This window comes from Paraphaeosphaeria sporulosa (assembly GCF_001642045.1).
Source record: "Paraphaeosphaeria sporulosa strain AP3s5-JAC2a unplaced genomic scaffold CC84scaffold_2, whole genome shotgun sequence".
NCBI classification, from domain to species: Eukaryota; Fungi; Ascomycota; class Dothideomycetes; order Pleosporales; family Didymosphaeriaceae; genus Paraphaeosphaeria; species Paraphaeosphaeria sporulosa.
In genome coordinates, this window is record NW_017253361.1 from 1,651,077 (window position 1) to 1,678,157 (window position 27,081).

The following is a 27,081-nucleotide window of genomic DNA, read 5'->3' on the forward strand; positions in this document are numbered from 1 at the left end:
TCCAATTCAAGTGGAGCACATCAATTCCGTACAATCGGAGTTCTGCCGACCATGTATTCCGAGCATCATAGCTCTGCCGCGCGAATAAGCTTCGATAACGCTCGACTAGCGCCAAACGGGAAGGAGCTTTCGCTGCTTGTATGTCATCCCGAGCTTTGAGTTCCTGAACGAACTCCACCTCATCGCTCCGTTTCCGTATAATAATCCTTCTGTTTCTCGGTAGAGTTTGGGGTGGCTTTTTAATGTGGACTCTGTAAGAGATTGGGATCTAGGATTGCATATTACTGTAGATCACGCAAGACCAAGGCAGGCAGCATGAAGCTCACCCTAGCCTCTCTCCTACCAGTGGTAGCTGTCGCAGGACGGCTGTCACAGATTCCATTCCAGGAAACACCCGAAGTCGAGGCCTTCCAGGTCTACCAAAGCGAATATTCGGAACACCACTCCCTACGCATCAAACAACAACAAAACGACTCGCTCTGTGATGCGCATTCGAAGCAGTACACCGGGTGGCTGGACGTGGGCTCAAAACATCTCTTTTTCTGGTATTTTGAGTCGCAGAGCTCGCCGTCCGAGGACCCGCTCGTTCTGTGGCTGACGGGCGGGCCGGGCGGTAGTTCAATGATTGGCATGCTCCAAGAAAATGGGCCTTGCTTGATCGATGAGGGCGGAAACGGAACGCATTACAACCAGTATGGCTGGAGCAAAAACGCGAACCTGCTCTTCATCGATTCGCCGGCTGGCGTCGGGTTCAGCTACGTAGACGAAGGAATCCCTCTACCAGGCGACAGTTTCACGACTGCAGCGGACCTACACCACTTTCTGCAAATCTTTGTTGGCGACGTCTTCCCAGACCTTGCAGAAAGAGACTTCCACATCACCGGTGAATCCTACGGCGGCCACTACTGCCCAGCTCTAGCCGCACAAGTAGTCTCCCAGAACATCCTATATCCTAAACGCCAGCAAGTGAATCTCCGCTCCATCTTCGTCGGCAACGCCTATGTGTCGCCCGTCGACACTGCTTTTGGCTATTGGGAAACGCTCTGCACCACCAACCCCGGCGTCGAAGAACCAGTCTTCAATAAAACCCGCTGCGACATCATGGCCTCTAACCTTCCTCGCTGCCTCGACCTTGCCCGCCTCTGCTACGCGCACCCGGACCCCGCCATATGCGCCGCTGGCTCAACCGTTTGCTGGGACGGTGTAATCAAGTACTACGACGGCGAGTCCGGCGAAGGCGGTGACCGCAACCGTTTCGACATCAGCACACCCTGCAAGTCGGGGGACGACCTGTGCTACCTTGAAGCTCAGTGGATAGAGGAATACCTTAACCGCCCCGAAGTCTTCGAGGCGTTGCACGTACCCAAAGCCGTTGCGAACTACAGCATCTACAACATGAACGTAGAGTACGCCTTTGAGCTGACCGGCGACCAGGGCATCAGTCTCCAGCCGCAAGTTCTGTACCTGCTTGACAACGGCATCGACGTGTTGTTTTACCAGGGCAACTACGACCTTGCATGCAACACTGCGGGCAACATTCGATGGGCGGAATCGATGCCATGGAAGGGACAGCCAGAGTTTGTAGCGCAGCCGAGGAAGACATGGAAGCATGGTGGGAAGGAGGTGGGGTGGTTCAAGGAGGTTAAGGTTGAGACAGCAGGCGGGAGGGAGACGACGTTTGCGGTTACCACGGTAGATGCTGCGGGGCATATGGTCCCGTATGATAAGCCGGAGGAGGGGTTGGCGCTGGTGAATAGGTGGATTAGCAAGAGGAGCTTTGCATGAGTGGGTATGGTTAGGGCGACGCTGGAGAGAGTGGTCTCATTTGAGCGTCAATGTGGTGTTCGTGATGTAGGCTCTGGCCATATACATAAGCCTTCGAATGCACAGAAGCGCAGTGTTCATTCAGACTTTTGCTGCTGTACCTGCCACAGCGCATGAGCAGAAGATGCTCAGTATCCACCATACCGACCACGTTACCTCTACAAGGCAGCACCTGAACAATGCGTCGCTCCTGCGTCTAACTTTCAACCTCAGATGTCAACGCTTCAGTCCCTCGGGTCCCCGATTCAGGGCCTAGCAACATCGCCGCTTCGCAGAGCCCATGTCTTTGTGATCTTCGTTCAAATCAATGTTTCCAAATGCTGAGGTTCACCCAAGCTATAATAATGACCGATAAAGACCATGCTTGTCGTGGTCAAAGAGCTCTCAGAACCCAATTTCGGCTATAAGTCACGAAATAACACCAAATATACTATATCGCCTTTTACCAGCATGAAGTCAGTCGATAAATCCAACTATAATTGCGATGCCCATGCTTAGTGCTCTTTTCTTAGCAAAGTATGTCATCAACAAAGCCATATTAGGCACAGAAAACATTAAACTTCCAAGTCTGGTGAGAAAGCCCTGTGTCAGCATGTATTGCCAGTACTCACTATAGAAGCTTGTTGCCACGAGGCCCAAAACAAACAGGACGCCTCCAGTTCGCACCAAACCGTCAAGTGACCTCTGTCGTACAGGGGACCAGTGAACACATCACCAAAGAAGGAAAGAAATCCTTGAATAGACCCGATCCACGATATACTTGTAGGTGATGCCGAGCTTAGAATAGACCTTTCGTAGTAATTTTGGGATGCTCCTATCCACATAAGCAAGAAGAATTGTCTTGATCACGGCTTGCACACCAAAAGCATTCACTAGGCCCCAGGAGTTGAGAAATAAGCAGAACGTGCCGGCACATTGTAGCCATGCCAGTTTCCCGCCATCCGGAATCATTGGCATTACGGGTGCGATATCTTCCTCGGGGTGATCACCATATTGAGAGGTTTCACGGACTTGGTTGAGAGTCATTAGGGCGCTGTAAAGAATTTGAAGGAATAATGAAGAGACACGCAATATGCCTCCAAGACAACTATTTATTTACCAAATGCATATGGGCCTGAAACAAAAGGCAACATTCTCTCAAGGCACTTAATCAAAAGGCCGCCCATAGTTGATCGATACAGAGTACCGAAAACTATGTATCCGACCCGCGCATCGGCCCGCAGGGTTTACTCGAAATGCAGGCTGGCCTGAACTCCGCTTCACCTGCAGCAAGCATTGTTAGCCCCCCAGAATAGATTTGTATTCGCTTTCCGCGGAGTACTTTCCAACCGTAAGGAACTGGGATAAAATCACATCGTCCAGTGCGATTTATAAGGTCACTTCATTTGTCCTCTGACCCCTCGTCTTGCCCAAGGCTGCTGTAGCTTTCTCGACCCCGCAATTACACTTTTGTTCCGGTCTCGACCATTCTTCCACCTCAGGCGGTAATTATCATAATCGTAAGCGTAATCTTTCTGTACTTTCGATCATCCCCGTAATCGTACACATCGATACACGCCGTCTCAAAGGCTCCAGGCTGAACTGGTCTGACTATATGATCTTCTTCACATTGGTAGGACTACTTGGTGACAACTTAAATTTAGCGGCTAAATACAAATAGTTGAATGCTATACATACTGCTATCGCGTGTATCATCGGTACGGTAGCTTGCGGTATCGGCCGGGCATTGGCAGAGCTCACACCGACTCTAAAGGTGCTATTCCTCAAGGTACACCTTCCGCCCCCATATCCGGGCTTTCGAATAGATATAAGCTTACCAGATCAGATACTCTTTGTTACACAATCTTTCCCGTCCCCCGTATGGATTGTCCAAACTGATACATAATATGATTGTCATTACTTCTAAGATACGTATGTACTCCATGCTTGAAGTGAAACAAGAATTTAAAGACAGCGATGACGACTTCTCTTGTAAGCTTTTTACTCTCATAGGGATTATCTATGCTCATCCTGCACAGTCACGACGATCAACACCATCATCTAGGGATCGATTAAGCCCTGCGTGCCAGTGGTCACTGCATGCCTACCCATCCTGGGCCCTATCCTCTTCAGAATCAGACAGGAGAATGCCTCAAAGCCCAGCAGATCCAGCGCCTTATCATCTTATTTTCGTAAAGTCACAACCGGTAATACGGGTCGACATCTTCGTGGAAACTATTCACGCGCCATAGTTTCCATCGACCGACTACATACCCTAGATGAGAGCATCTCGATGAAATCATTGGTGCCTGACGACATCAAGTTTGACTAAACGAAGAGCGACATACCTGTCATACAAGTACAAAGGGGCTTCCCAGTCAGAGATGAGGTTAGATTCAAGTCGTCATCTGAATGAACGCTCTATGCTTAGGTTTACTGCTACGATGGACTCACGAACCATTCCCTGAATGAAACATTAGGAAGTTCATTATGAACGCGCACAAGAGCCACGGATGGGATGTGGGTGTGCCATAAGAGTACGTGAAGGGTAAAGTATACAGTGAGACACCAACCAGAAATGTACACGCGTCGCCTCTAACAATAGAGAGAGAATCGCCTCTGGCAATAGAGAAAAGAGCTACAGCCAACGAGACGGTAGGCAACAAATTGCCTCCGAGCAGGGTAGCTAATCGCTGCGTGGATGGCCGTGCCTTATCAGACTGGATTTCCAAGACGACGACTATCTGAAAAAGTGTGTACCAACAATCCCAGTTGGTCACATCCAGACTTGCCAAAATCGTACCTGCCCTTTGGAAATGCCCTGAGAGTGTGGACACTGCTTCAGTGAGATTTCTACTTCCACAAATCATTCTCGTCTTCTCAGCAGTTGAATTCCCCATAATTCATTACTCAGGAAGATCGTCGTTTCGTTTTGCGCTCCTGTTGTTCAATCTCACGATGCATGCCGGTCTTTTTCGAGGCATCGCCAGGCCACCACTACTCGGAAGTAAATAGAAGCCATCTTCTTCACTCTGTCTGATGTCAGCTGTGATAAATTTTGCGGTCTCCGTCTCTATACCGTATCCTGCGTTTCAATGTTCTTCCAAGGCAGTTAGCAGCTGTCGTGGCGTTATCAAACACACGTGCGCAACCAATGCAATGTTTAGAATCAAGACCAAAACTTAGGACATAGAATGCTAGCAAATACTTACGGAGTCTACGTGTAACATCAAAGTTGCTAGAGGCAAATCAAGGTACGGTTGGCAATGAATCCCCTGGATGATTCTGATTGGTGGCTAAACTCGCTCGTCAAAACCACGACGCACTGAACGATCCAGCAACGAAGGAATCCTGACCCCGCGATTTACCCCAAACTTACAAGCGACTATTTGTTTACAGGATAGTGTGCAGATCCGGTACCATCGCGTTCGCAACGCAGATCTTAGGCGCGGAGATGCAGCTCTCATTTCTGGAAATACCCCAGTACAAATACATACTATAAAGGTATACATCTGGGACGAAATACGTGTCTAAACTCAGCCTGCATCAAAACCCCTAGAAAGGCAAAAGTATTATCATGCATTGGTCACGGATGAAATGCTTAACCACGACCCTCCTCCTGATCTTCACCCTCCCCCTTCTCGCCCAAGCAAAATGGAGCATCCCCCCATCCTACGCCCTCTACGCCTCCCCTAACGGCCACTACTTTCAGACCCTCGAAGGAAAACCCTTCTTCTGGCAGTCCGACACTGCCTGGCTCTTCATCAACCGCCTCAACTATACCGAAGCCACTTCCTATCTCTCCGACCGCGCCGCAAAAGGCTTCAACATCATCCAAGCCTGCGGCGCGCACTGCAACGGGCCGGACCAGGCTGACCGCGCGGGGAACCTTGCGTTCATTGACAGCGACGTAAGACGCCCAAATGAGGCGTATTGGGCGTACGTGGACTCGATACTCGAGCTCGCGTGGGAGGAGTACGGGATCAGGATTGTGATGCATCCAGCGTGGGGCGGGTATGTGCATAACGACCGGGGTGTACCGGGTTTTTTGAACGCGAGCACGGCAAGGGTGCTTGGGGAGTTTGTGGGAAAACGGTATCCGTATGTGCCGAAGGTGTTGTTTGGGGATACGAATCCGTGGTGGAAAAACAAGACTGCCGTGAGCACGGATTATGCGTACGGAGGCGCGTTGTCGGCACGGTTGCCGGGAGATTATGCCGTGATTGATTTCTCGAGCGTGTATACTGCGCTTGCGGAGGGGATTGTGAAGGGGGAGGAGGAGGTGGTGCGGAATAGGAGTTATGGGGAAGGGGGTGGGGAGAGGAGATATGTCCCGATGATCTCCATGCATCCCACGAACCAGTGGTTTGCGGGCGGTCCGTTGGCGCTTGCGAGTAGTTTCTTTGGGGAGAGCGAGTGGCTAACGTTCGATCTCAGTCAGTCTGGGCACTCTGACCACCCGCCGAACCCGCCGATTCCTTGGTGGTCGTGTCGTCGGGGATGGGAGCCGGCGGAGCTGATGTGGAGTGTGGGAGAGAGCACGCCGGGCAAGAGGAGACCTGCAATTGAGAACGAGCCGCACTATGAGTGGCGATTTAACAATGGAAAGTCTGGAAAGGCTAGCGGGATGTATTGGAACGCGAGTGATGTGCGCATAGGAACTTGGCAGACGGTAGGAATCGATTCTGCGGCCGTGATGGTGGATGGCGAATGCTGAATTTGAACAGGTCTTCGCAGGCATGGCTGGCCTCACTTACGGAGCTAACACGATCTGGCAGATGGCAATTCCAGATCTATTCCCAGCGGATGAGAGCGGACCGCAAATTCCGTGGTACGAAGCCATCAAACTGCCGGGATCCAGCCAGATGCAATGGATCAAGAAAGCGATCCTGGACCGAGGGGAAGAGTCCTACTTCAACCGCATCCCAGCGCAGGACATCATAATGAGCGACTCTGGTAGGCCTTTCCTATCTGGATCTGGCATTGGCATTTGTGCCCTGCTGACGATGAAAATTTAGGTGTTTCGGACGCTCGCATTGCCGCAACTCGTGACACGAAAGGCTCCTGGCTCATGGTATACTCGCCAAATGCGACGTTTGCGATCGACACGAATAGTCTCAAGGGCTGTGAGATCAAGGCTAGCTGGTTCAGTCCGCTGACCGGGGAGTATACCCCGATAAAGTACACGCAGTGCGGAGGCTCGACAGTACACCGATTTGAGCTTCCCGTCGAGGAAGGGCATTCGGATTGGGTGTTGGTCCTGGAGGAATCCAAGTAATGAAAATGACATATAGAGCCTCGCCAACAGCTTGAGCAACTGCAATAGGAAGAAAATGAAGCTGTACTCACACTTTGGACCTTGTACTGTAGCGTAGTCGCGGCCTGTAAAAGGATAAGCCACCTCTGGCTGTTCGATATGCGTATTGCCTGCCATGATCCGGCATAGCGGAACCTGGTCATGAGATGAGGAATTACCGTTGTCGTGGACCAGTGCTAGCTACCTCCTCAGTGAAGGTACTATCACGGGATAGTGACGGTGCCATGTGCACGGACTCGCCCTCAACGCGACACACCAAAAGTTCGCGACACCTACTCAACGCGTCAAACAGCCCCCGCTACTCTCTCCAACACACTTATCCACCTCCACGTCTGTCTCTACCACAGGACATCCGCCTGCCAGCAAACAGCTCTCCTCTACCGCCAATCGCGCGCGACAAACCTCCACCGTCAACCACCAGCCCGTCTTGCGCTCCACCACCCAACATGCCGTATAACAACACCCCCATCGCGCCCTCCAAAGAAGTCAGCGGCCAAGTCTCCCTTCCACGTGCGCTCCTTCCCTCGTGCCTCCTCAATTTCCCCACTAACCTACCCCCTAGTCGCCCGCGTCCAAAAAATCATCAACGCCGACCCCGAGCGCCTACACACCTCAAAAAACGCCGCCTTCGCCATCGCCCTCGCCACCGAGCTCTTCATCCAGCACTTCGCGACCACCACACACAACGTCGTCAAAGCCGAGACGCAGAAGAAGCCCAGGAGGAATGTGCAGTACCGCGATGTAGCCAGCGCGGTCGCGAAGACGGATAACCTCGAGTTTCTCGTGGATGTTGTGCCTAAGACGAGGGTGTGGAAGGAGGTGCGGGAGAAGAGGGAGAAGAAGAACGCTGAGGGAGAGGGCGAAAAGAATGGTGAGGTTGCGGAGGGAAGGGAGGGTGGGGAAAAGGGGAATGTGCTTGAGAGGTTGATGGCGAATGGGAAGAAGACTGCTGAGGCTGAAAAGGAGAAAGAGAAGGCGCAGGTGGAGATTGCGGCCGAAGCTATGGATGTCGACGGGGGAGCGGGCAAGGCTGCGGACGCGAAGGAGAGACCTGCTGTTGAGGCCGAGGACAGCGAGCCTGAGGAAGACGAGGCGGCGATGCAGATTGAGATGGAGATGCGTGGGCCGCGGACGAACGGCAGCGCTGCTGCGCCGAGTCCCAAGGCGCCTGTACAGAGCCCTCCGGCGCTGGAGCCTTCGGCACCAGCGTCAGCTCCTGCACACAGGCCTACGAGGTCGAGTGGGTTCACGGCGATCAATAGTTCCAACTGAGGCACGAGAGGGACGGTCGTTCTCTGGTTTGAGCATGCATAGCAATGGCGTTCGTGGTTTTGTTCACGATATCACAATGGGCATGGTTGAGGGTATTCATGCTATTACAAAGTTGTATAGTGAACAAGGAATCTCATGCTCGAAGCAATGCGGTATGATTGCTTGGGATACCCGACCATTAGAGCATCAAAAATCTGTCTTACAACGCCTTATGCTTCAATCAGTTTTGATGCATCGCTAAATGTATAATGTCCCTCTTCTTAATGCCCTGATCATCATCCTTCTCCGCGCCTCCATCCATGCCTTCCTTGTTCGCCGCGAGAGCGTAAGGTCATCCTAATGCCTGCGGATGAACGCCTCAAGAGTAGTTTGGCCTTTCTGCATTTGTTTCCGCACAGTGTTTGGCCTTGACGGAGCAGTCGCCTGCGAGTAGACACATACTGGCGGGTGGTCTGCATTGCTCTCCAAGACTGCTTCCAAAAGCATTCTGGTGTTCTCCCATTCGACTGCAAAGAGTCCCGAGTTGATCTGACACATCCTGATTTCTTGGATCGCTGGCCCGATTTCCCGAGCTTGGCGTCTTAACAGATGGAGCAGATGCCTGAAGGCGAGGGGCGTATTCGCCAAGATCCTGGCCTGCGAATCTTTGCTTCTGCCATACTTTTCGCTGGTGAACAGACAAGCGACCCAGTGCCTCCTTGAACCGGGGCGCTCCTCGGAGGGAGGTATGAGGAGGCACGAACCCGTCGGAACAGGGTCAGACTTTGGATGGTGATTAGCGAGACAGTGTTCTTGGTACAAACTGAAAGCCATGGGGTACCGCCTGCGGAACTCTTTGGCAATGCCGGCGCCCCAGGAACCTTGCGTATTGCATGCATGGACAAGCACGACGTCGTCTGGTGCATCAAATAGATCACCGACACGCTCCTGGAGGCCGGATGAGTCTTCGCTACTGGTCGACCAAATGGAGCGGACGTCTTGCTCAGGGCGGGCTTCGGTTGCATTCTCGGTGCGATTGTCGTACTGGCAGTCGTGCTGCCCGACATAGTCGTCGCCATGCTGGTCGTCGTGCTGGCCATCGTGCTGAAAGCCGGGCTGATCGTCACCTGTAACATTGGCCATTCCCCTGCCATTCGCCCCGGCCTTGGGTGTCGCTGTCCGCTCGCTACTGGTGGCCTTGTATGACAAGATGTCTTCCCAAGGCACTGTGCCAAGGCCAGTTCTGTTTGCATCGTATGCCTTTTGCCTCTGAACCCGCCCATGGAGAGTCTTTTGAATTGGCAATGTCGCTGAGTCCGGCTTGGCACGGCCTTTGGGCATGTCGAGTGTCTGTTTTGTAGACTGGGAATTCGTGGCAGTGGCAGCGTCAGCGTTCTCCCCGAGCTTAGGAGCTTTTTGTGCGGATGCTCCTGGCTGTTCAGCGTCTGGTGCCACGTCTCGCTCCCGCTTCTGAGGGATTTGGGCGTGATTGTATGACATCTTGACCAAAATTGGGAAGTGTGCAGGTGGGGAGCCCCAGGCAATCGAGGCCGCTTTGGGGGCAGTTTTCGGTCTTGATGATGAGAGTCAAAGTGAATGGATGAGCATTGGTGACCTGCGTAACGATGGTGTGTAGTGCTGTGTTGTTAGTTGGGTCACGCTGGAAAGTAAGAGTGAGCGTTGCCTGGCGTTAGTCGGTGATCAAAAGTAGAAGCTGCGAAGGCAGGTGGGCGTCACGCTCAAGGTAGCGACGACTCTAGAGTGTATCTGAATCCTTCAAGGTGAAGCTGAATGTTGGAAGTCACGCTTGGTCGGAGGGTTAGGTGAGGTGAGGCGAGGCCATGACGCTGGCAAGCCGAAGCTCGGCAGCCAATCAGAGCGCTCCCGAAAACACCTCGTCAATCGCCCTTTCCAAACTTCGCTCTCAACCTCATCCCGCGACCTCCCAGCTCCATCCCAGCGCAACACACCCTCCGCCGCATCCACGATGCCCGCCCTCGCAAACACCACCCGCGCGATAGCCCGCTCATGGACCCAGCACTCGCTGCCCGTTGCGCGGGCGGGCTGTGTCGCCATGCAGTCCCGCGACGCCTCGACGTCCACCTTCGAGAGCCCCTTCAAGGGCCAGGGCAGCACTAAGATCCCATCGTTCGGCCACTACAAGAAGACCGGAGGAGACGAGAACGGCCCAAAGCTCATGTCGTACTTTATGGTCGGCACCATGGGTGCGCTGGCGAGTTTGGGCGCGAAGGCCACCGTGCAAGGTAATTCCACACCACACCTCCCTGGAGCTCCGGAAAGCAATGGAAGCGAACGAAGAGGATAGAAAAAGGCAGCTGGATAGCCATTGGCCACTTTGCGGATGGATTGGGGGCGCGCGGCGATGGAGGCAACGCGTGCTAACGATTTTGCGTCGCAGATTTCCTCGTCAACATGTCCGCTTCCGCCGATGTCCTGGCCCAGGCCAAGGTTGAGATCGATCTCGCTGCCATCCCCGAGGGCAAGAACGTGCGTTGCCAACTTTCCGCGAGCCTGCGGACATGAGCTGACGTGCGGCAGGTCATTATCAAGTGGCGAGGCAAGCCCGTCTTCATCCGACACCGTACCGAGGGCGAGATCAAGGAGGCCGAGGACACAAAGTGGGAGTCGCTCCGTGACCCCCAGAAGGACGCAGACCGTGTGAAGAAGCCCGAATGGTTGATCATGCTTGGTACGGACCTAGCCGAGGTATACTCTAGGGATGACATGCTAATAAGCAACAGGTGTCTGCACCCATCTCGGTTGTGTCCCCATTGGCGAGGCTGGCGACTTCGGCGGCTGGTTCTGCCCCTGCCACGGTTCTCACTACGACATCTCTGGCCGCATAAGAAAGGGACCCGCGCCGCTCAACCTCGAGATTCCGGAGTACGACTTCCCAGAGGACGGCAAGGTGGTCATCGGTTAAGCGACTGTACAATAGAGGGAGGAGAGGCGGCTGCATGCAGTAGAAGGAAGGCTGTGTCGATAGTAGCAAGCATCACAATTTCCTTGGATCAGGCTTTCTCTATAGATTCGCTTATGTGCAGTAGGATGTACAACAAAGTAGAGTCTTCGTTTTGCAACTGTCCATTTTTCGGTGTTTGCTAACCGCGGGTATACATTCGTCTAGATCTCCAGCCCGTCATTGCATTGGAATTCGTCACACATATGGTCCTGATGAGCCACTATAGCTTGACCTATTGCCCTCCACCCAAGAACGACTCAACAGCGCCTACAGCTCCAGCGAACTTGTCCGCCTCGATGAGGATCAAATGCCCCATTGGCTTCACGCCCATCTCCTGGAACGCCCTCTTGCTATCACTCGCGCCCTCATCAACCGGGCTCTCAAACTCAAAGCTCCCAAACCCAAGTGCGTGCTTATGCAGCACCTCATCCTCGGGGTGAAAGTAAAACGTCTCTCTATTATCAGCCTTGGCGGCCTTCTTCTTCTTCGCCGGGGGCTGCTCCGCGGCAGGTAGGTTCGACTCGACCTCTATGTACGCCTTAGACAGCACGAGGTAGTGCGTGAAGGCGTAGGGCTCCTTCTCGTCGAGCGCCCACTGAATCTCCTCCTGCAGCATCTTGTAGCTAGGTGCGACGATCTCATGGGGCATATTGATGAAGCGCTCGGTAAGGATGAGGCCGATTTGGGCGGTGGATGGCGCGGTGAGGAGGGTGTTGAGGGGGGCGAGGGAGGGGCTTGTAGAGTGACGGGTTAGGTAGGCGGTCAGGTCGGCAATGACTTGCTTGTCCTGTGTGTGGTTAGACTTCAATGTACGTTCGCATGCATGGTCGCGATTGCAGGGAAACGGACTTTGTGTGTTTCAAGGTTGAGTACTGTCAGAAACGAGAAAGGATCTGATTCTGTGCCGTCGCACTTCACGGTGCTTCCAAGCAGTGGTTGCGATAGTATGAGGTCTGCGAGCTCGGAGAGATTGAAGAGCTGGTTGTCGACGTCGAGGAGCTGGCGGAGGAGGGTCTTCAAGCCGTGGAAGTCGACCGCGGGGTTTGGATCGAACCATTCGAAGTCGACATCGAGAGTATCCATATCCTAATATTCATACATGAGCTTCGCTCTGGTTGCGGGGAAGAGCGGGGAGTCTGCGCACCTCGTCGCTGTCGGAGTCGTCATTTCTCCTCTTGCCCTTGCCTTCGGGCGCGTCGGGGAGGTCCTCGGGGTCCTTCTGGGACTTGCGCTTCGCCATTGTGCATGTGTTGTGCGGATGCGCAATGCAGAGCTAGAAAATCGCTGCTGTTTCCGCCGCGCTGATAATTCTCGGAGCAGAGGTGGTCCAAGCGGGCAGCCACGACCGGCGCGCTTTCCCTGCCGATTTGTGCCCCGCCAAATTTTTTATCAGTTGGCGCTGGGAGTCACCTTACCCTCCGGTTCTTTGTTTCTCTTGCAAACCTTCGTCCTCTTCTCTCGTACCCTCGTTCACAGCCAATTGCTCCGTTTGGGCACCCACCACCACCATGACGACCGACGCAAGCGACCCGATCCCCCCGCACAAGACCTTCGACACCATCCTGGTGCTCGACTTCGGCTCCCAGTACTCGCACCTGATCACCCGCCGTCTCCGCGAGCTCAATGTCTACTCCGAGATGCTCCCGTGCACCCAGAAGATCGCCGATCTTGGCTGGACGCCCAAGGGTGTGATCCTCTCCGGTGGCCCATACTCTGTGTACTGGGACGACGCGCCCCACGTGGACCCCGCCGTGTTCGAGCTCAATGTGCCAATCCTGGGCATATGCTACGGATTGCAAGAGATTGCGTGGACCTTCGACAACAAGAACGTGCTTGCGGGCGAGAAGCGCGAGTACGGTCACGCATACTTGAAGGTCGAAAGACACGGAGATGGCGAGACGGGCGGCCATGTAGACAGGCTGTTCGCCGATTGGGAGGACAACACGGAAGTGTGGATGAGCCACGGCGACAAGCTCGGCCATCTACCCACAGACTTCATCACAGTCGCTACCACGAGCAATGCGCCTTTCGCGGGTATTGCCCACACAAGCAAGAAGTACTACGGCATTCAGTTCCACCCCGAGGTCACACACACACCTAAGGGCAAGGTTCTGCTGAAGAACTTCGCTGTGGACATCTGCGAGGCCCAGACCAACTGGACCATGAGCAAGTTCGTCGACCAGGAGATTGAGAGGATCAGGAAGCTGGTTGGCCCCAAGGGCCAGGTTATTGGCGCGGTCTCTGGAGGCGTCGACTCCACTGTCGCTGCCAAGCTGATGAAGGAGGCTATTGGCGACCGCTTCCACGCCGTGCTTGTCGACAACGGTGTGCTCCGTCTGAACGAGGCCAAGACTGTCAAAGAGACGCTTACCGCCGGCTTGGGAATAAACCTTACCGTCATCGATGCCTCTGAGCGCTTTCTCAGCCGTCTTGCAGGCGTCAAAGACGACCCTGAGAAGAAGCGCAAGATCATCGGCAACACCTTCATTGAGATCTTCCAGGAGGAGGCGAAGAAGATTGCTGCCGCAGCACAGCAGTCCTCCAACGCCGGCGAGATCGAGTGGCTGCTCCAGGGCACTCTCTATCCCGATGTTATTGAGAGCATTTCCTTCAAGGGCCCCTCCGCGACCATCAAGACCCACCACAATGTCGGTGGTCTGCCAAAGGACATGAACCTCAAGCTCATCGAACCGCTCCGCGAGCTCTTCAAAGACGAGGTTCGCGAGCTAGGCATGAACCTGGGCATACCCGAGGATCTGGTCTGGCGCCACCCCTTCCCGGGGCCGGGCATTGCTATCCGCATTCTCGGCGAAGTCACTCCTGAGCAAGTCCGCATTGCCCGGGAGGCGGACCACATTTTCATAGAGGAAATCAAGGCCGCCGGTCTGTACAGGAACATCAGCCAGGCATTTGCCGCTTTGTTGCCCGTCAAGGCCGTGGGTGTCATGGGCGACAAGAGGGTGCACGACCAGGTCATTGCACTGCGCGCGGTGGAGACCACCGACTTCATGACGGCGGACTGGTATCCCTTCGACGGGGCGTTTTTGAAGAAGGTCTCTAGGAGGATTGTAAACGAGGTCAATGGCGTTTGCCGTGTGGTATATGACAGTATGTTCGACCTCCGAGTTTTTCTGAAATTCTACTAATATCTCCCAGTCACGAGCAAGCCCCCCGGCACCATTGAGATGGAGTAAACGGAACCGCGCGGGCACACACCCAGCGGGTATTTTGCATTTCTTCACCGATATAGACGCACTTAGGACGTTCCGGAAGGGAACCAAAAGGAATGAAATGGATGGACATAGACGAATTGATACCCTGCATGATAGACATGAAAATTTAAAAAGAAGATTCTCAACTACTGAAGTGCTGCCGGATGAAGTCTGCCCTACATTGCGAGTACTTCCAGAATGAGTTTCCAATGAGCAGTGAATGAAGATGCAGGGCAAAGGCAGCAAGTCGTCGCGAGCTTCTAGTGAGGTGGATTCACACAACTTGACAGAAAAATGCCAATATACCATGCGAACCGTGGCAGTGACGCAGTGACGCACCACGCTCGCAGGAGACTACTCCCATCTTGCCTTTAAAAACAGCGTTCTCACCGACTTTACGTAGTCATATCCTTCCGGTGACATTCCGTGGATCCACCGTCACGATCGTCCACCCAACTTCCGGTACAACTCATCTCACGCGTGTAGACTTCCTAATTGGACGAAAGCGTGCCTCGTTCTACCGCGCGCGTTTGTCAGGTGCATCACTGCCCTTGCGCAAGCAACCGCACAACAAGGTAGATACAGATATAAATACGGGCGTGTTAGTGAAAGGAGATGAATGCATCATTATATGTGTGCTTGCGACTTACGACTCGATGTATCAAGTCGACGTACCAAGGGAAATGGACGACTACACCACACTCCCCCCAACCGCCGCAAAAGATAAGCTCAAGCCGTTCAACATCCACATTGAGGAACATAAAGTACAGGACTTGAAGGCGTTGGTCAGACTGAGTCCCGTCGTGCAGAGTACATACGAGAATGCTGCCGAACGCAAAGAAGAAGGACACGACTTCGGCGTGACAAGGGAGTGGTTGATTGATGCGAAGAAGATTTGGGAAGAAGAGTTTGACTGGTAACATCGCTCCCCCTCTACATAGCAATAGTCCAGAGATGCTGATCAGACCCCGAGGCGCACCCACGAGTCCCACCTCAACACCTTCCCGCAGTACACAGCCCTCATCACCGACTCCGACAACCTCCCCTACACCATCCACTTCTGCGCGTTATTCTCCCATCGCACTGACGCTATCCCACTGGCGCGGCTCTCCGGCTGGCCCTGCACCTTTGCAGAATCCCTTCCCCTGCTCTCCCTCCTGCGCGAGAAATACACACCAGGCACGCTCCCTTACCACATCATCCTGCCCAGCCAGCCCGGCTGGCCGTTCTCCTCGGCCCCGCCGACGGAAAGAGACTGGACGTATGCAGACTCGGCGCGGGTGCTGGATAAGCTGATGCGCGAGGTCTTAGGCTTCAGGGAGTATGCTGTCAGCGGGGGCGATATTGGCGCTGGGATAGGCCGGTATATGGCGGTGCGGCATGAAGCGTGCAAGGTGTTCCACACAAATCATAACCACATGCCGAGACCCGAGGACGTCGCAGACACGCCCCTTCTCCTCACACAAGACGAAAAAGAGGGTGTGGCGCGCGGCGAGGACTTCATGGCAAAGGGGACCGCGTATGGAAGGATGGCGGGGACGAGGCCGGGCACGCTGGGTGCGGTGCTGGCTGCGAGTCCACTGGCGCTGCTGGCCTGGGTCGGCGAGAAGTATGCTGCGTGGGCGGATCCGCGGACGCCTGTGCCCCTCGGCCATGTCTTGGAGGCGGTGAGTATGTACTGGTTCACCGGCGCCTCGGCAACGACATTGTATCCCTACCGTGAGGACTACCTTACTGGGGTGACGAAGAAAGGGTATCTGCACGGGCAGGAGGAATTGTACGTGGACAAGCCGTAAGTGAACCCCTGGCTACCACGTTCTATGGTGTCTGTGCCTATCCTGTTTCGGCCATGCTAACTTCATGCCCGCTACAGTATGGGATATAGTTTCTTTCCGAAGGAGTTGGCGCCGTGTCCGAGGAGTTGGGCGGAGAGCACAGGCAGGCTGATGTGGTTTCGGAGACATGAAGTGGGCGGACATTTCCCGAGTTTGGAGAGGGGAGAGGCGCTGCTGGGGGATCTTGAGGACTGGCTGGGGGAGGTTTGGAAGTAGGGAGATGGTGAGGGGATGGTGCTGTTCGACTGGCAGAGTAACGAAGTAGTGCGGTGTATCCGTACATGAAATTGACATCGTTCAAAGGAAAGAGTCGAGAAAGAGGTGCCTGGTTATACTCCATGGTTACGGGGACATCGTCAATTGTGAGCGAGAACGGCTACGTTGCCGAAACATTTTTTAAAAATTCCCACCAGAGATTGTGAATGAGAAAAGGTAAGCAAGACATCAGATCCATTTCCAGGGTCTAATATTGTTGAGAAGTGCAGAAGGAAGCATCTTAGCGAAACGTAGGTGGCCGCGTATATGATCTTTTCGATGCAAGGGAGATTCCATAGGTCTTAATTCGAACGATGATGGCGATGTCCGATTCTGTAGCGGCTTCTGTAGCGGATTCTGCAGCGTGGTGTTGCGGCGCAAATACGGGCGCTCTTTCAAGCACTTTCACCTCGACCCACCATGCGCATCATGGTTGCGTCATCAGTACCCGCCCACAGAGACGAGCTACATAAAGCTCAATTTCAGCAGAACCTCACACGACACACTCATACGCACATTTACGCCTCTGCAAATCCTCTCATCCATCACCTTCTCTACATTCCACACACAAAGCCACAATCATGTCGGGACAATCCAACGTCGGAAACAGCGGTGTCTACGAGGCGGGTGACCAGCGCAACTACAAAGACTCGGAGATCAAGCAGGCACAGGAGGAGAAGCGCTTCCACGAGGGCAAGGAGCACTCTCACCTTGCCCAGGACTCCAGTAAGCCTCACCCATCAATGGTTCCTCTCACGCAACCACAATACTAACACGCACGCAGAGGACGAGCGCTCCATCGCCAACAAGCTCGAGCGCGAGAAGAGGCGCGAGGACGAGCCCGACAACAACCTGACTGAGGAGGACCGCGCATCGCAGCTGGACCCGACGCTGCCTGCGAAGCTGCACGGCAACGAGCCGTCCAAGGGCGCCAAGATTGACGCGGAGTTGCAGGCGGAGGAGGAAGAGGAGCTTAGGCGGAAGGGAAAGGCTTAGATGCGGAAAGTTAGCATCGGTTCTTTTGGAGTTGGGGGTCTTCAGTCTACGACAGTTTGTACGACTATGTGCGATGGATGCACGATATGACTAGCATAATGAGATGATGTCATGGCCTCAATGAGTTTTTTCCGAGTGGGTGCGTGTGCGACAGGAGAGCTACTAACACGGGCACAATGACGAGCCGTCCATGAAGCAATCTAATGGTGAAGACCATTGAGCTGCTTAAGATGCTCAAGCTGCACGTCAAAGAGTGCCCCTCACCCTCCGCCCCGCGAATGTGCCATGACTCGCGCTCGGAAACAACACCGAGATAACCACCCCTCCGAAGTCGCCATGTCGCCATTGTCCCAGCGAGCTCGTCAATCCCACCAATACCCACCCGCCCCGCCGACAGCCCGCGCATAAGCGTATCAGCGACATACTCACATCCCCAATTGACCCCCGCGGACGCGTCGCATGCCTTTCCTCTGCAACAAGTCCACCACCCGCCTCTTTCAAACCGCATCCGCGTTCCTCGGCCGCCCCCACACCCACGCCCACCTCACACAAGCGCTCCGCTCGCACGCAAGAATGTCGTCGTCCATGGCGCAGCGGCTGAAGGGCAAGACGATAGTCATTACCGGCGCGAGCTCGGGCATTGGCAAGAGCGTGGCCCTGGAATTTGCGCGCACGCAGCCCGAGGACTTGAAGCTGGTTATTACGGCGCGGAGGATCGACACCCTGAAGGAGGTGGCCAAGGAGATTGAGGGGTTTGCAAAGGGCGTGAAGGTACACCCCGTCAAGCTGGACGTCAGCAAGCCGGACGAGATACAGGGCTTCGTGGGCCAGCTGCCGGACGAGTTCAAGGAGGTCGATGTGCTGGTCAACAACGCGTGAGTCGCTCCTCCCGCAACAAGCCATGTTCCATGCAGAGCAAGAGCAAGAGAAGCTGATAGGTGCCCAGCGGCCTCGTCAAAGGCGTCGCCCAAGCCCCAAACATTGCCGCCGAAGACATTGCCGTCATGTTCGACACCAACGTCACCGGCCTGATTAACATGACGCAGGCCATCCTGCCCATCTTCAAAGCCCGCTCCGACGGTGGTCGCGGCGACATCATCAACATCGGGTCCATCGCCGGCCGCGAGCCCTATCAGGGCGGCAGCATCTACTGCGCCACCAAGGCCGCCGTGCGCTCCTTTACCGAGTCTCTGCGCAAGGAGCTCATCGCGACCCGCATCCGCGTCATCGAGATCGATCCCGGGCAGGTCGAGACCGAGTTCAGCGTCGTGCGCTTCTATGGCGACAAGGACAAGGCAAAGAAGGTGTATGAGGGCGTGGAGCCACTGACGGGCGATGACATTGCCGAGGTGGTGGTTTTCGCCGCGGGGCGGAGGGAGAATGTGGTGCTGGCGGACACGCTGGTGTATCCGAACCATCAGGTGAGTTGTGCGACCCTGTGCTGGGTAACGCTGCTGATATCGACCAGGCAGCGGCCACCGTCATGCACCGAAAGACGGCGTAGTAGGCTGACTGCGTGTAGGCGGGTGCCGGGGGCAACAATGTGTATAGGAAGTCTGTGGCGCAGAGGGAAAAAGAGAAGCTGTAGATATAGAGCGGGAATTAAAAGCAGGTCCTCGATTGCAAGATGGCTGAATGGTAGGTCATTTAAAGTCGAGCATCTCCAGCACGAGCTTCCTCGGGCTTCTGAATCCTACATCCACCTCCCAATCGTCCCAAGCGTCTCTCTATGCGGCTCTATCAGGACTAGAATGCAGTGCTTCGTCGGGTGGCGTAGGCAGCTGATTCGCAGTCCTAAGCACCGCACGCTCCCTATTCGCCTTCTGAACTCTGTCCAAACCCCGATCCGCATGGTATCTTGGGCTCTCCATTCCCCACACAAGATTTCCACTAACCATGTACTGTGCAGCTTCCACGAAACATTGCGAGTCCTCAGACAAGTCCATTCTCCCCTGGATCCCTGTGACAATCTCAGCATATTCTGCCACAAACCCCTTCACCTTCTCTAGAACCCTCTCAATCGCTTCCTCTACATTGAGAGATTCTTGCTGCATGAGCACCCACACGCTATTCACCATGTGCGGCGTCTCCACCCCCTCGCTCAGCGCAACCTGCTTCTCATATTCCGCACACTCCTTCTCCCACGACTGAACATCGTTAGTGAGAAACGCTGCATGCCACGCGCGCCGCGTGAGTGCCATGCACTCCTCTTTCTCCTCTGGGGGGATGGTAAGCGCCATCCCAAAAGTCATCAGCCCTGTCAAGAGACTGGTTCTCCCACGTGTTAGCACAGTACCTTCTCACTCCACTCCGCCCCCGAAAAGAAAAGTAAAGACGGGGTGGTCTTACAACGCCCCCGAGTCCACAAGCCTAAAATCCAAATACTCTTCAAAGGTGTCGAAATGCGTCCGATCCCGCGGCAGACTGACACCCGTCTTCCAGTATTGCAGCAACTCTTTCGTCCGGAAGGCGTCCAAGGACGACATCTCCTCCATGATGCTGCGCAGGATGCGGGCTTCGCCTGTTGCACTACCGCCATGCACCTCACCTCGAGACTCAGCGCCGATGTCCCGCATTATGTCCTCGTACAGCGCGAGTCCCTGTTCTTCCAGGATTAATCTAGACGCCACGCAAGACCGCACTGGGTCGAAGTTATACGTACGCCCCCGGCCCCATCCCCATCCACCAGATCATCGTGCAGAAATGCGAACTCCATCGCATAGCTCACGCCTTCAAGACGTTCCGGCAGACACTCCGGTATCGTCACGGACGTGAAGTTGTACATTGGGCCACGACCGCCATGGGTCGAGGAGGGGAGGGACCCGATGTGGGTCTGCCAGTCGTTGCGGAGGCGGATAGTGCCGTGTTCGTCCATGTTTGCATTGCGGTGGCAGCGGAGGGGGATGTCGGCGCAGAGGCCTTGGGTGGAGTAGGAAGAGGGGGGGATGAGGTTGGAGTAGATGTATTTCATCATGGTGTTCAGGGGTATCTTGGAGATGAGCGTGGGCAGTGTGAGCAGATGGGTTGGAAGAGTGAGGGTGAACTGTCCACCTGTGTTTCCTCTGGCTACTTGAAGACCGACATTTCTATCCCACCATGGAGAGCACAGCACAATTCTAACCAACGATCGTCCCGTACTCGAGAACAACACTCTGCCTGGCGCTGTCATATCAACCGCAGCGACATCCCGCGGCAAGCTCGCTTAGGAGCGTCGCGGGTGGAAGTGCGGCACAGCTGGAGGTAGCGTTTGAGCCGACTGTTCGGAGTTAGCCCGGGCCATGTACTGATCGTGTAACAAAGGTTTGACGTTGATGTACGGCCTGGCACTTAGCGCTTTCCTAGTCAGTACAGTATAGTATGCCTGTGGATGTGCACCGCGTTGAAATGTGGCGTAACACGGCAAGCAATCGCCGTGTGGTCTCATCGGCATGCATACTGTCCATCCAGTGAGATGCAGCAACCATACTTGCGTGCTAAATCTAGATTCCACTCCACACCATTATGCCAGGTATGATTGGGGCACGGCATCGATAATGTCCCCATGAAGCAATCGCCGTAGGGCTCGTTGGCATACATTCTACCTTCCCAATGAGGTGCAGCTACGGATATCTTGCACGTGCGTGTACCACACTTGCATCCAAAGTCCCAAATCGGACTTCACATCAATACACCAAGAAAGGTGGGGGTACAGTCCACACCGTGTCCCCTTGAAGCAAGCCCAGTGCCACAGTTTCCCTGGTACATCATGCAGTCAGAACGGTTGCCGCCTTGACTTGTGGCATACCACAGCGGGCGTGTGTCGTTGGCATGCATCCCGTTTCCCCAGCGAAATGCAACCACAAGTAAGAATCTGCTGCGTCCATTGGCATGTATGTCGCCCGTATGAAGGGTAGATAACGGCACGGTGAACGGGATCCTCTGTTGATGCAGATTCAGGACCCAATGCATGCCATAGAATCCTCGCAGTGGTTTATTGCGTGATATTGTATTGTGTCATTGCAGAAATGCAGCACTCATCGGTGTGATGGGGGTATGTACGTGCATGAGAGGGCTTTGCGTGGGACAAAGGATAATCTGGATCCCCTCTGCCCCCTGGCTCGCAGTGTCCAGTCTTGATAGCTGGCATCTAATCTTTTCTAGGTATCATTTCTATCTTATCTCACTCTCTACAGAATCTGAAGAATCGTCTGCAATATCCGCGATTTAAATAAAGTATCATCGAGCTTCCAATTCATGGAGACTCTCGTATTCTTGAGCATGGCAACCAACACAGACACTGTCGTCCTTTTTGTGGTGGGAACCTTAGCTGCCACGTTTCTCTTGTACAGCTCCGGGCTGGTCATATTCCGCCTCTGCTTTTCGCCTCTTTCGCAGTTTCCCGGGCCGAAGCTAGCAGCAGCAACAGCGTGGTATGAAACGCTCGTCGACATTACGAGCAATAACTTCCATGAGATCCTGATGGACATGCACAAGCAATATGGTCAGTCTCTGTTGCTCTGGCGAAGTCTAGTCGACTAAAGCTCACGCATAGGGCCAATCATCCGATGCTCGCCATGGGAGATATCGATCAACGACGCAGAGTACTACACTAAGCTATACGTCCCCGCCGGTATTCGCCATACAAATTCCATGGTCCAGCGGTTTGGTTTCGGACTAGAAAGTGAGTCACTCTACAGTGCTGTCATTCCATCGTCAGTCCTAAATCATAAAGACACCATCGCGACCACAAGCGACCACGACCTCCACCAGCTCCGGCGGCGGCCCCTGGAGAAATACTTATCCCGCCAGGGCATCATGCAGGCTGAAGCTGTAATTCACGAGAAGACGCGGCTCCTCGACGAAAGACTCAGCGCCATGCGGGGCACGGGCTCCGTCGTGCGTCTAGACCAGGCCTACTCTGCGTATCTAGGTGACATTACAATTGAGCTCACGGTGGGGGAGTCTTCGCGGATGCTGGAAGAGGCTGACTTTGCGCCTGAGTGGTACGTTTGCTAGTCGTTTGCTTTGACCTGTGCCATGTGTTGGTAGCTTGAGCGTATTTCAAGCTGACTGAATGAAGGCACAACATCATCCGTAGCATACTGCTCGTGAACCCAGTGATCCGGAATTTCCCCTTTCTAGGCAAGTACGTATTTCCCAGCCAGCGTTGTTGTAAAAGGATGGCTGCTGATACCCATAGACTCCTGAAGATGATCCCAATGGGCCTTATTCGTAGCGCGTATCCCCGCATAGCCGCGTTTAAGATGTGGGATGTGGTACGTGTAATTCCATCTACATTCCTCTCGCTTAGGTGCTGACCTTTCAAGCTTGGCCGCGACAAAGTCGACAACATCAAGTCTGACTTAGCTGAAGAAGTCGTCCCACAGAAGTTCTCATTCTTCCATACCCTTATCAGGAGCGATCTACCCGCGTTCGAGAAGCATGCGAGCAGGTTGTCTGCAGAGGCTGTGGGTGTGTTCGGGGGCGGGACAATTAACCCAACTTCTGCGCTAGCCTTCATGACTTTCCACATATTGAATGACGCGCAAATACACAGGCGTCTACAGGAAAGTCTGACCGAGATCATGAATGAATTCCCGCAAAAGTCGCCGACCTGGATCGAGCTTGAGCAAGTCCCCTACCTCGCGGCGTGTGTTAAGGAAGGGCTTCGGTAGGTGGTCCCTTCCCAATCTTAAGCGGTATGAGATAGGTACTAACGATGGTTTTGTAGCATGAGTTGTCAGTTCAGAAGAAGCGCTCGCGTAGCGCCCCATACCGAGCTGCACTACAAGGAGTGGGTAATCCCAAAGAATGTAAGTCAACTCCCGCCTCGTAGTATGATAGCAGTAAGACTACTGACCACAGAGCAATCCAGACGGCTGTAGCCATGGCGATATACAACATGCACTACGACTCGGATGTCTTCCCTGATCCGTTCGCTTTCAAGCCAGGGCGCTGGTTAGGAGACATCGATCCTCGCATGAACCGGCATTTCGCGCCTTGGGGAAAGGGCTCGCGGGACTGCCCGGGCAAGAAGTGAGAACCTCTCTCTTGCCTTTCATTTCAATGGAGTGGTACTAACGTATGCTATTACATTAGCCTCGCCTCTGCCGAGATGTATGTCTGCCTGGGAACGCTATTTCGTCCAGGAGGACCATTTAGCGCTCAAGTGGCGCTCAAGGATTGCGATGAGACGGACTTTGCCTTGCTTCGCGAGAGCGAGTTTGGTGTTTTCCCATACAGTAGCAGAGGTCTGGGCGTCTCATTCGATTGACCTAGACATCCGAGTAGATGGATAGCTCCTGATGGTTATCCGACACACTTGGTTAGTGACATCCCAAGCTGCTGGTTTCTGCAGCGGTATGTTGACAGCAGAGCGGAGGGCTCAATATGAGAGAAGAAGTCGTGCATTTATTTTTTGCATCTCGAGAGCATGCAGAGTGAGGTGTACGATGCCTGTAGCGGCAGTAGCCTCTCCGCACGGAGATCTACGGAGATTGGCCGCTAAAAGGATCGCGTGACGTGCGCCTCAACCGAGAAACAACACTTTTAATGTCACCCGGTCCCACCTCTACACCGCTCCCGCACATCCTACTGGATCGCGAGTCGACGGAACCTGTGCACGGGGCCATGTGCGCGGCGCCGTCATGGATAGTGAGGAAGAGGGCATGTGTTCTGAGTTCGTTTGATTCATAACTCGGCCGTTGGCCGCGGGGTTTGATCTGCGCATACGGTGTCTGTTGCGGCGACGATAATCCCGTTGAATCACAGTTTCCTTTCTGTTCGATATCCTGCCGTTATTGCCCCTTTGTTCATTGCCTACTTGTAGATGCCTAACCTCCTACTAACAACCTCCGCATCGAACGCGCGATAACAATGGGGCTCCTATCCTTCCCCACAATATATTTCCTATGCTCTTTTGTCTTGTACTCTTCTGCATTTTCGATTCCATCTCTGCCAAAATTTGCCGCCGCAAAATACCTTCCACACAGCCAGAAACCGCTCCGAGAAACACTTGATGACTGGATAGATCGTGAAGAGAGGATTTCGCTGGACAGACTGTTGGCAAATGTCAAACCGGGAGGCGTGAATGTCGATAGCAACGAGGGCGTCGTGGATGGAACCGTGATAGCGAGTCCAAGCAAAGAAGCGCCGGATTACTGGTACCAATGTGCGAGATCGCGAAGTCCCTTCATGGTGCTCTCAATTCGCTAATTCCGGCAGGGGTCAGAGATGCAGCCATAACAACCAATACACTTGTAGACCTCTACGCTGAGTCCCCTTCTTCAAAGCAGTCCTCATCACTAGAAACCATCCTCACCGCATACGCCCATCTACAAGCCAACCTCCAACGCACCTCCAACCCCTCCGGCACTCTCGACGACCTGCAAGGCCTTGGCGAACCCAAATTCCACGTAAACGGCTCCGCCTTCACAGACTCCTGGGGCCGACCCCAGCGCGACGGCCCAGCTCTCCGCGCTATCACCCTCATGCGCTATCTCCGCGCTTACAATGCCTCCCACCCTGCTTCCTGGACCAGTGCATCCTCCGAGTCCAAGTCTTTCTACGATCTTCTCTACTCAGCTGAACTCCCCGCACGAAGCGTCATCAAAGCAGATCTCGAGTACATTTCCCACTTCTGGAACCACACATCCTTTGATCTTTGGGAGGAAGTCGATGGAATGCATTTCTTTACTGCGATGGTACAGTTGCGTGCGTTGAAGGAGGGACAGCACGTAGCACGATCATTTGGAGATGAGGGTGCAGCGCAGTGGTATGGTGAGCAGGCTGGATATCTGGAGCGGTTCGTGAGAAGGTTCTGGAATAAGGATAAGGGTCGGTTGGTGGCCAGCCTGTGGAGCCGAAGAAGTGGGCTAGATTGTGCCGTGCTGCTAGGGAGCATACATGGGCAACCTTCTGAGGGTGAACATGGAGAGCCGCCATTTCCACCCTGGGCGGATGAGATGTTGGTTTCGCTGCTCGGGCTGGTTAGAGATATGGGGAAGAGGTTTCCGATCAATGTTCAGGCTACACGAGGTATTGGCGGATTAGGAGCTCTCCTCGAAGGCGTGGGTATAGGGCGTTACCCGGAAGATGTGTACGACGGATACAGCACGTCCATCGGCCACCCTTGGTTTCTCTGCACCTCCTCCGCGGCAGAAATATTGTACCGCACCGCATCGCACCTCTCCATTTCCGGGTCGCTCACCACAAGCCCTCTCAACGTCGACTTCTACGCCGCTCTACTATCCTCATCCTCCTCGCCTGAAATTTCCGTCAACACGACCTACACCGCTGACGACGAGCCCTTCAAGACCGTTGTGGAACGGTTGCGACATTTAGGCGACGAGTTTCTGGAGGTTGTGAAGACGCACGTTGATGATGAAGGCAGCATGAGCGAGCAATTTGACAGGGAGACGGGGTTTCTCAGGGGTGCGAGGGATTTGACGTGGAGTTATGGTGCGTTTCTGCAGGCGGTGAAGGCGAGGAAAGAGGCGTTATGACAAATACGCGAAACGTCGGGAGGCGTCTTGCGTGACGAATTATGATGATGAGTTTGTACAAGTGCGAAGGGAGACGGACGATGATGCCGATGAAGGCAGTGCATGAAAATTCCTAGCGTACAAGCTTCAACAAATACTTGATGTGTATACTTGACCTCAGTGCTTCGTCCTACGGCCGTATTTCATGAACTGTGTACCGCGCTGTGGGTGCGAAGTGAGATAGTTCGAAAAGCCATTTCAAATGCACGCATGCACTAACGAGTAGCGAATGAGATGGGAGAGGCACAGTGGATGTACGCGACCATCTCTCGCATTGAAGACGACCTTTCTGTGATGAGGCTCCGTGCGTCATGAGACCTCGGCGGGAACGACGGGTCGATTTGTCAGGGCTGACCGAGTCACCCATGTCGACGCGACCTCTTCCAACACCAAAGCCAGGAAGGCCGCAATAATGTTCCTAATTCAGCCAGCATCACGACTACTCAAGTTCTGTCGTGTCGTAGGGCTTGGAACAGAAAGTACGAACACCTGAGTCCATGGTACAGTGCCAGGTCAGAGGTCAGATAATAGCGTTTTGACCACGTGTGGATGAAGCGCGAGCGCATTGTACGTAACGTATGTTTCAATATGCAATACAATCAAGAACCAGCAGAGAAATAATAGTTTGCCTCTTATTGTTCAAATACTTGTGTCTTTAGGAGAGTCGAGGCTAACCGAAACAAACGCATTACGGCCGGTCGCCAGGCGGTGCAGACCGAAAGGAGCGGGTGGTCACTTGTCAGAGCACTGAGTAGAGTGCGGCCCAAGAAGATCAATAATGCGGCGGGCTAGAGACAGGACATGATCGGGTACTGCTGAGGTGCGCATTGAAAATGGAAGAAGGTGCATCCAACCCGAAGTTGGAGGCTCGTTAATTTATAGCTGCAGAGACAGGGATCAGTGTCAA

The 27,081-nt window shown here is 54.1% G+C and overlaps 13 protein-coding genes across 13 annotated transcripts; 10 read left to right on the forward strand and 3 right to left on the reverse strand.

Moving 5' to 3' along the window:
- Nucleotides 1-162: 162 nt before the first annotated feature.
- CC84DRAFT_1160862 (alpha/beta-hydrolase) lies at nt 163-1,934 on the forward strand. Its single transcript, XM_018177600.1, has one exon. It carries the CDS (start codon nt 316-318, stop codon nt 1,783-1,785), a length of 1,470 nt encoding a protein of 489 aa, XP_018040154.1. The 5' UTR covers nt 163-315; the 3' UTR covers nt 1,786-1,934.
- A 3,250-nt stretch (nt 1,935-5,184) lies between these two features.
- CC84DRAFT_453557 (uncharacterized protein) lies at nt 5,185-6,631 on the forward strand. Its single transcript, XM_018186332.1, has one exon. It carries the CDS (start codon nt 5,381-5,383, stop codon nt 6,518-6,520), a length of 1,140 nt encoding a protein of 379 aa, XP_018040155.1. The 5' UTR covers nt 5,185-5,380; the 3' UTR covers nt 6,521-6,631.
- Nucleotides 6,632-7,566: 935 nt separating this feature from the next.
- On the forward strand, nt 7,567-7,954 carry CC84DRAFT_1071654 (uncharacterized protein; the record flags this gene model as incomplete). The annotated part of the gene is made up of 2 exons (XM_018173676.1): nt 7,567-7,630; nt 7,683-7,954. Coding segments are annotated over 2 exons (336 nt in total), but the record flags the coding sequence as incomplete, so codon positions are not given.
- A 906-nt stretch (nt 7,955-8,860) lies between these two features.
- On the reverse strand, nt 8,861-9,310 carry CC84DRAFT_1072897 (uncharacterized protein; the record flags this gene model as incomplete). Its single annotated transcript, XM_018173682.1, has 1 exon — nt 8,861-9,310. A coding segment is annotated over one exon (450 nt), but the record flags the coding sequence as incomplete, so codon positions are not given.
- A 999-nt stretch (nt 9,311-10,309) lies between these two features.
- CC84DRAFT_1193470 (ubiquinol-cytochrome c r) lies at nt 10,310-11,401 on the forward strand. Its single transcript, XM_018181300.1, has 4 exons — nt 10,310-10,635; nt 10,791-10,879; nt 10,931-11,081; nt 11,134-11,401. The coding sequence occupies exons 1-4, from the start codon at nt 10,359-10,361 to the stop codon at nt 11,313-11,315; spliced, it is 699 nt and encodes a 232-aa protein (XP_018040158.1). The 5' UTR covers nt 10,310-10,358; the 3' UTR covers nt 11,316-11,401.
- Nucleotides 11,402-11,451: 50 nt separating this feature from the next.
- Nucleotides 11,452-12,660, reverse strand: CC84DRAFT_1193471 (uncharacterized protein). The gene is made up of 3 exons (XM_018181301.1): nt 12,499-12,660; nt 12,204-12,440; nt 11,452-12,141 (listed from the first exon to the last, which is right to left on the reverse strand). Exons 1-3 carry the CDS (start codon nt 12,592-12,594, stop codon nt 11,587-11,589), a joined length of 888 nt encoding a protein of 295 aa, XP_018040159.1. The 5' UTR covers nt 12,595-12,660; the 3' UTR covers nt 11,452-11,586.
- Nucleotides 12,661-12,751: 91 nt separating this feature from the next.
- CC84DRAFT_1193472 (GMP synthase) lies at nt 12,752-14,704 on the forward strand. Its single transcript, XM_018181302.1, has 2 exons — nt 12,752-14,462; nt 14,511-14,704. Exons 1-2 carry the CDS (start codon nt 12,863-12,865, stop codon nt 14,546-14,548), a joined length of 1,638 nt encoding a protein of 545 aa, XP_018040160.1. The 5' UTR covers nt 12,752-12,862; the 3' UTR covers nt 14,549-14,704.
- Nucleotides 14,705-15,135: 431 nt separating this feature from the next.
- CC84DRAFT_1160867 (alpha/beta-hydrolase) lies at nt 15,136-16,671 on the forward strand. Its single transcript, XM_018177601.1, has 3 exons — nt 15,136-15,482; nt 15,540-16,358; nt 16,440-16,671. The coding sequence occupies exons 1-3, from the start codon at nt 15,223-15,225 to the stop codon at nt 16,615-16,617; spliced, it is 1,257 nt and encodes a 418-aa protein (XP_018040161.1). The 5' UTR covers nt 15,136-15,222; the 3' UTR covers nt 16,618-16,671.
- A 470-nt stretch (nt 16,672-17,141) lies between these two features.
- Nucleotides 17,142-17,771, forward strand: CC84DRAFT_1193474 (uncharacterized protein). Its single transcript, XM_018181303.1, has 2 exons — nt 17,142-17,382; nt 17,441-17,771. Exons 1-2 carry the CDS (start codon nt 17,238-17,240, stop codon nt 17,650-17,652), a joined length of 357 nt encoding a protein of 118 aa, XP_018040162.1. The 5' UTR covers nt 17,142-17,237; the 3' UTR covers nt 17,653-17,771.
- Nucleotides 17,772-18,225: 454 nt separating this feature from the next.
- CC84DRAFT_1184022 (NAD(P)-binding protein) lies at nt 18,226-19,156 on the forward strand (the record flags this gene model as incomplete). The annotated part of the gene is made up of 3 exons (XM_018180722.1): nt 18,226-18,527; nt 18,599-19,073; nt 19,121-19,156. 3 exons carry the CDS (start codon nt 18,226-18,228, stop codon nt 19,154-19,156), a joined length of 813 nt encoding a protein of 270 aa, XP_018040163.1.
- A 223-nt stretch (nt 19,157-19,379) lies between these two features.
- Nucleotides 19,380-20,626, reverse strand: CC84DRAFT_1172305 (terpenoid synthase; the record flags this gene model as incomplete). The annotated part of the gene is made up of 3 exons (XM_018179973.1): nt 19,380-19,926; nt 20,002-20,252; nt 20,315-20,626. 3 exons carry the CDS (start codon nt 20,624-20,626, stop codon nt 19,380-19,382), a joined length of 1,110 nt encoding a protein of 369 aa, XP_018040164.1.
- Nucleotides 20,627-21,909: 1,283 nt separating this feature from the next.
- On the forward strand, nt 21,910-23,905 carry CC84DRAFT_1235664 (putative benzoate 4-monooxygenase cytochrome P450; the record flags this gene model as incomplete). Its single annotated transcript, XM_018183856.1, has 7 exons — nt 21,910-22,132; nt 22,184-22,638; nt 22,779-22,907; nt 22,959-23,302; nt 23,363-23,444; nt 23,507-23,667; nt 23,731-23,905. 7 exons carry the CDS (start codon nt 21,910-21,912, stop codon nt 23,903-23,905), a joined length of 1,569 nt encoding a protein of 522 aa, XP_018040165.1.
- Nucleotides 23,906-24,207: 302 nt separating this feature from the next.
- CC84DRAFT_1193476 (uncharacterized protein) lies at nt 24,208-26,283 on the forward strand. Its single transcript, XM_018181304.1, has 2 exons — nt 24,208-24,802; nt 24,856-26,283. The coding sequence occupies exons 1-2, from the start codon at nt 24,508-24,510 to the stop codon at nt 26,133-26,135; spliced, it is 1,575 nt and encodes a 524-aa protein (XP_018040166.1). The 5' UTR covers nt 24,208-24,507; the 3' UTR covers nt 26,136-26,283.
- Nucleotides 26,284-27,081: the final 798 nt, after the last annotated feature.

Bases quoted from the DNA above. Each gene is read 5' to 3' on its own strand.
- CC84DRAFT_1160862 (XM_018177600.1), top strand. From the start codon at position 316: ATGAAGCTCACCCTAGCCTCTCTCCTACCAGTGGTAGCTGTCGCAGGA.
- CC84DRAFT_453557 (XM_018186332.1), top strand. From the start codon at position 5,381: ATGCATTGGTCACGGATGAAATGCTTAACCACGACCCTCCTCCTGATC.
- CC84DRAFT_1193470 (XM_018181300.1), top strand. From the start codon at position 10,359: ATGCCCGCCCTCGCAAACACCACCCGCGCGATAGCCCGCTCATGGACC. The intron at 10,636-10,790 runs GTAATTCCACAC...TTTGCGTCGCAG, and splicing joins CGCGAAGGCCACCGTGCAAG to ATTTCCTCGTCAACATGTCC. The intron at 11,082-11,133 runs GTACGGACCTAG...AATAAGCAACAG, and splicing joins CGAATGGTTGATCATGCTTG to GTGTCTGCACCCATCTCGGT.
- CC84DRAFT_1193471 (XM_018181301.1), bottom strand. From the start codon at position 12,594: ATGGCGAAGCGCAAGTCCCAGAAGGACCCCGAGGACCTCCCCGACGCG. The intron at 12,441-12,498 runs GTGCGCAGACTC...TATGAATATTAG, and splicing joins ACGACTCCGACAGCGACGAG to GATATGGATACTCTCGATGT. The intron at 12,142-12,203 runs GTCCGTTTCCCT...AACCACACACAG, and splicing joins TCAACCTTGAAACACACAAA to GACAAGCAAGTCATTGCCGA.
- CC84DRAFT_1193472 (XM_018181302.1), top strand. From the start codon at position 12,863: ATGACGACCGACGCAAGCGACCCGATCCCCCCGCACAAGACCTTCGAC. The intron at 14,463-14,510 runs GTATGTTCGACC...AATATCTCCCAG, and splicing joins TTGCCGTGTGGTATATGACA to TCACGAGCAAGCCCCCCGGC.
- CC84DRAFT_1160867 (XM_018177601.1), top strand. From the start codon at position 15,223: ATGTATCAAGTCGACGTACCAAGGGAAATGGACGACTACACCACACTC. The intron at 15,483-15,539 runs GTAACATCGCTC...TCAGACCCCGAG, and splicing joins TGGGAAGAAGAGTTTGACTG to GCGCACCCACGAGTCCCACC. The intron at 16,359-16,439 runs GTAAGTGAACCC...TGCCCGCTACAG, and splicing joins GAATTGTACGTGGACAAGCC to TATGGGATATAGTTTCTTTC.
- CC84DRAFT_1193474 (XM_018181303.1), top strand. From the start codon at position 17,238: ATGTCGGGACAATCCAACGTCGGAAACAGCGGTGTCTACGAGGCGGGT. The intron at 17,383-17,440 runs GTAAGCCTCACC...ACACGCACGCAG, and splicing joins TCACCTTGCCCAGGACTCCA to AGGACGAGCGCTCCATCGCC.
- CC84DRAFT_1193476 (XM_018181304.1), top strand. From the start codon at position 24,508: ATGGGGCTCCTATCCTTCCCCACAATATATTTCCTATGCTCTTTTGTC. The intron at 24,803-24,855 runs GTGCGAGATCGC...TAATTCCGGCAG, and splicing joins GCCGGATTACTGGTACCAAT to GGGTCAGAGATGCAGCCATA.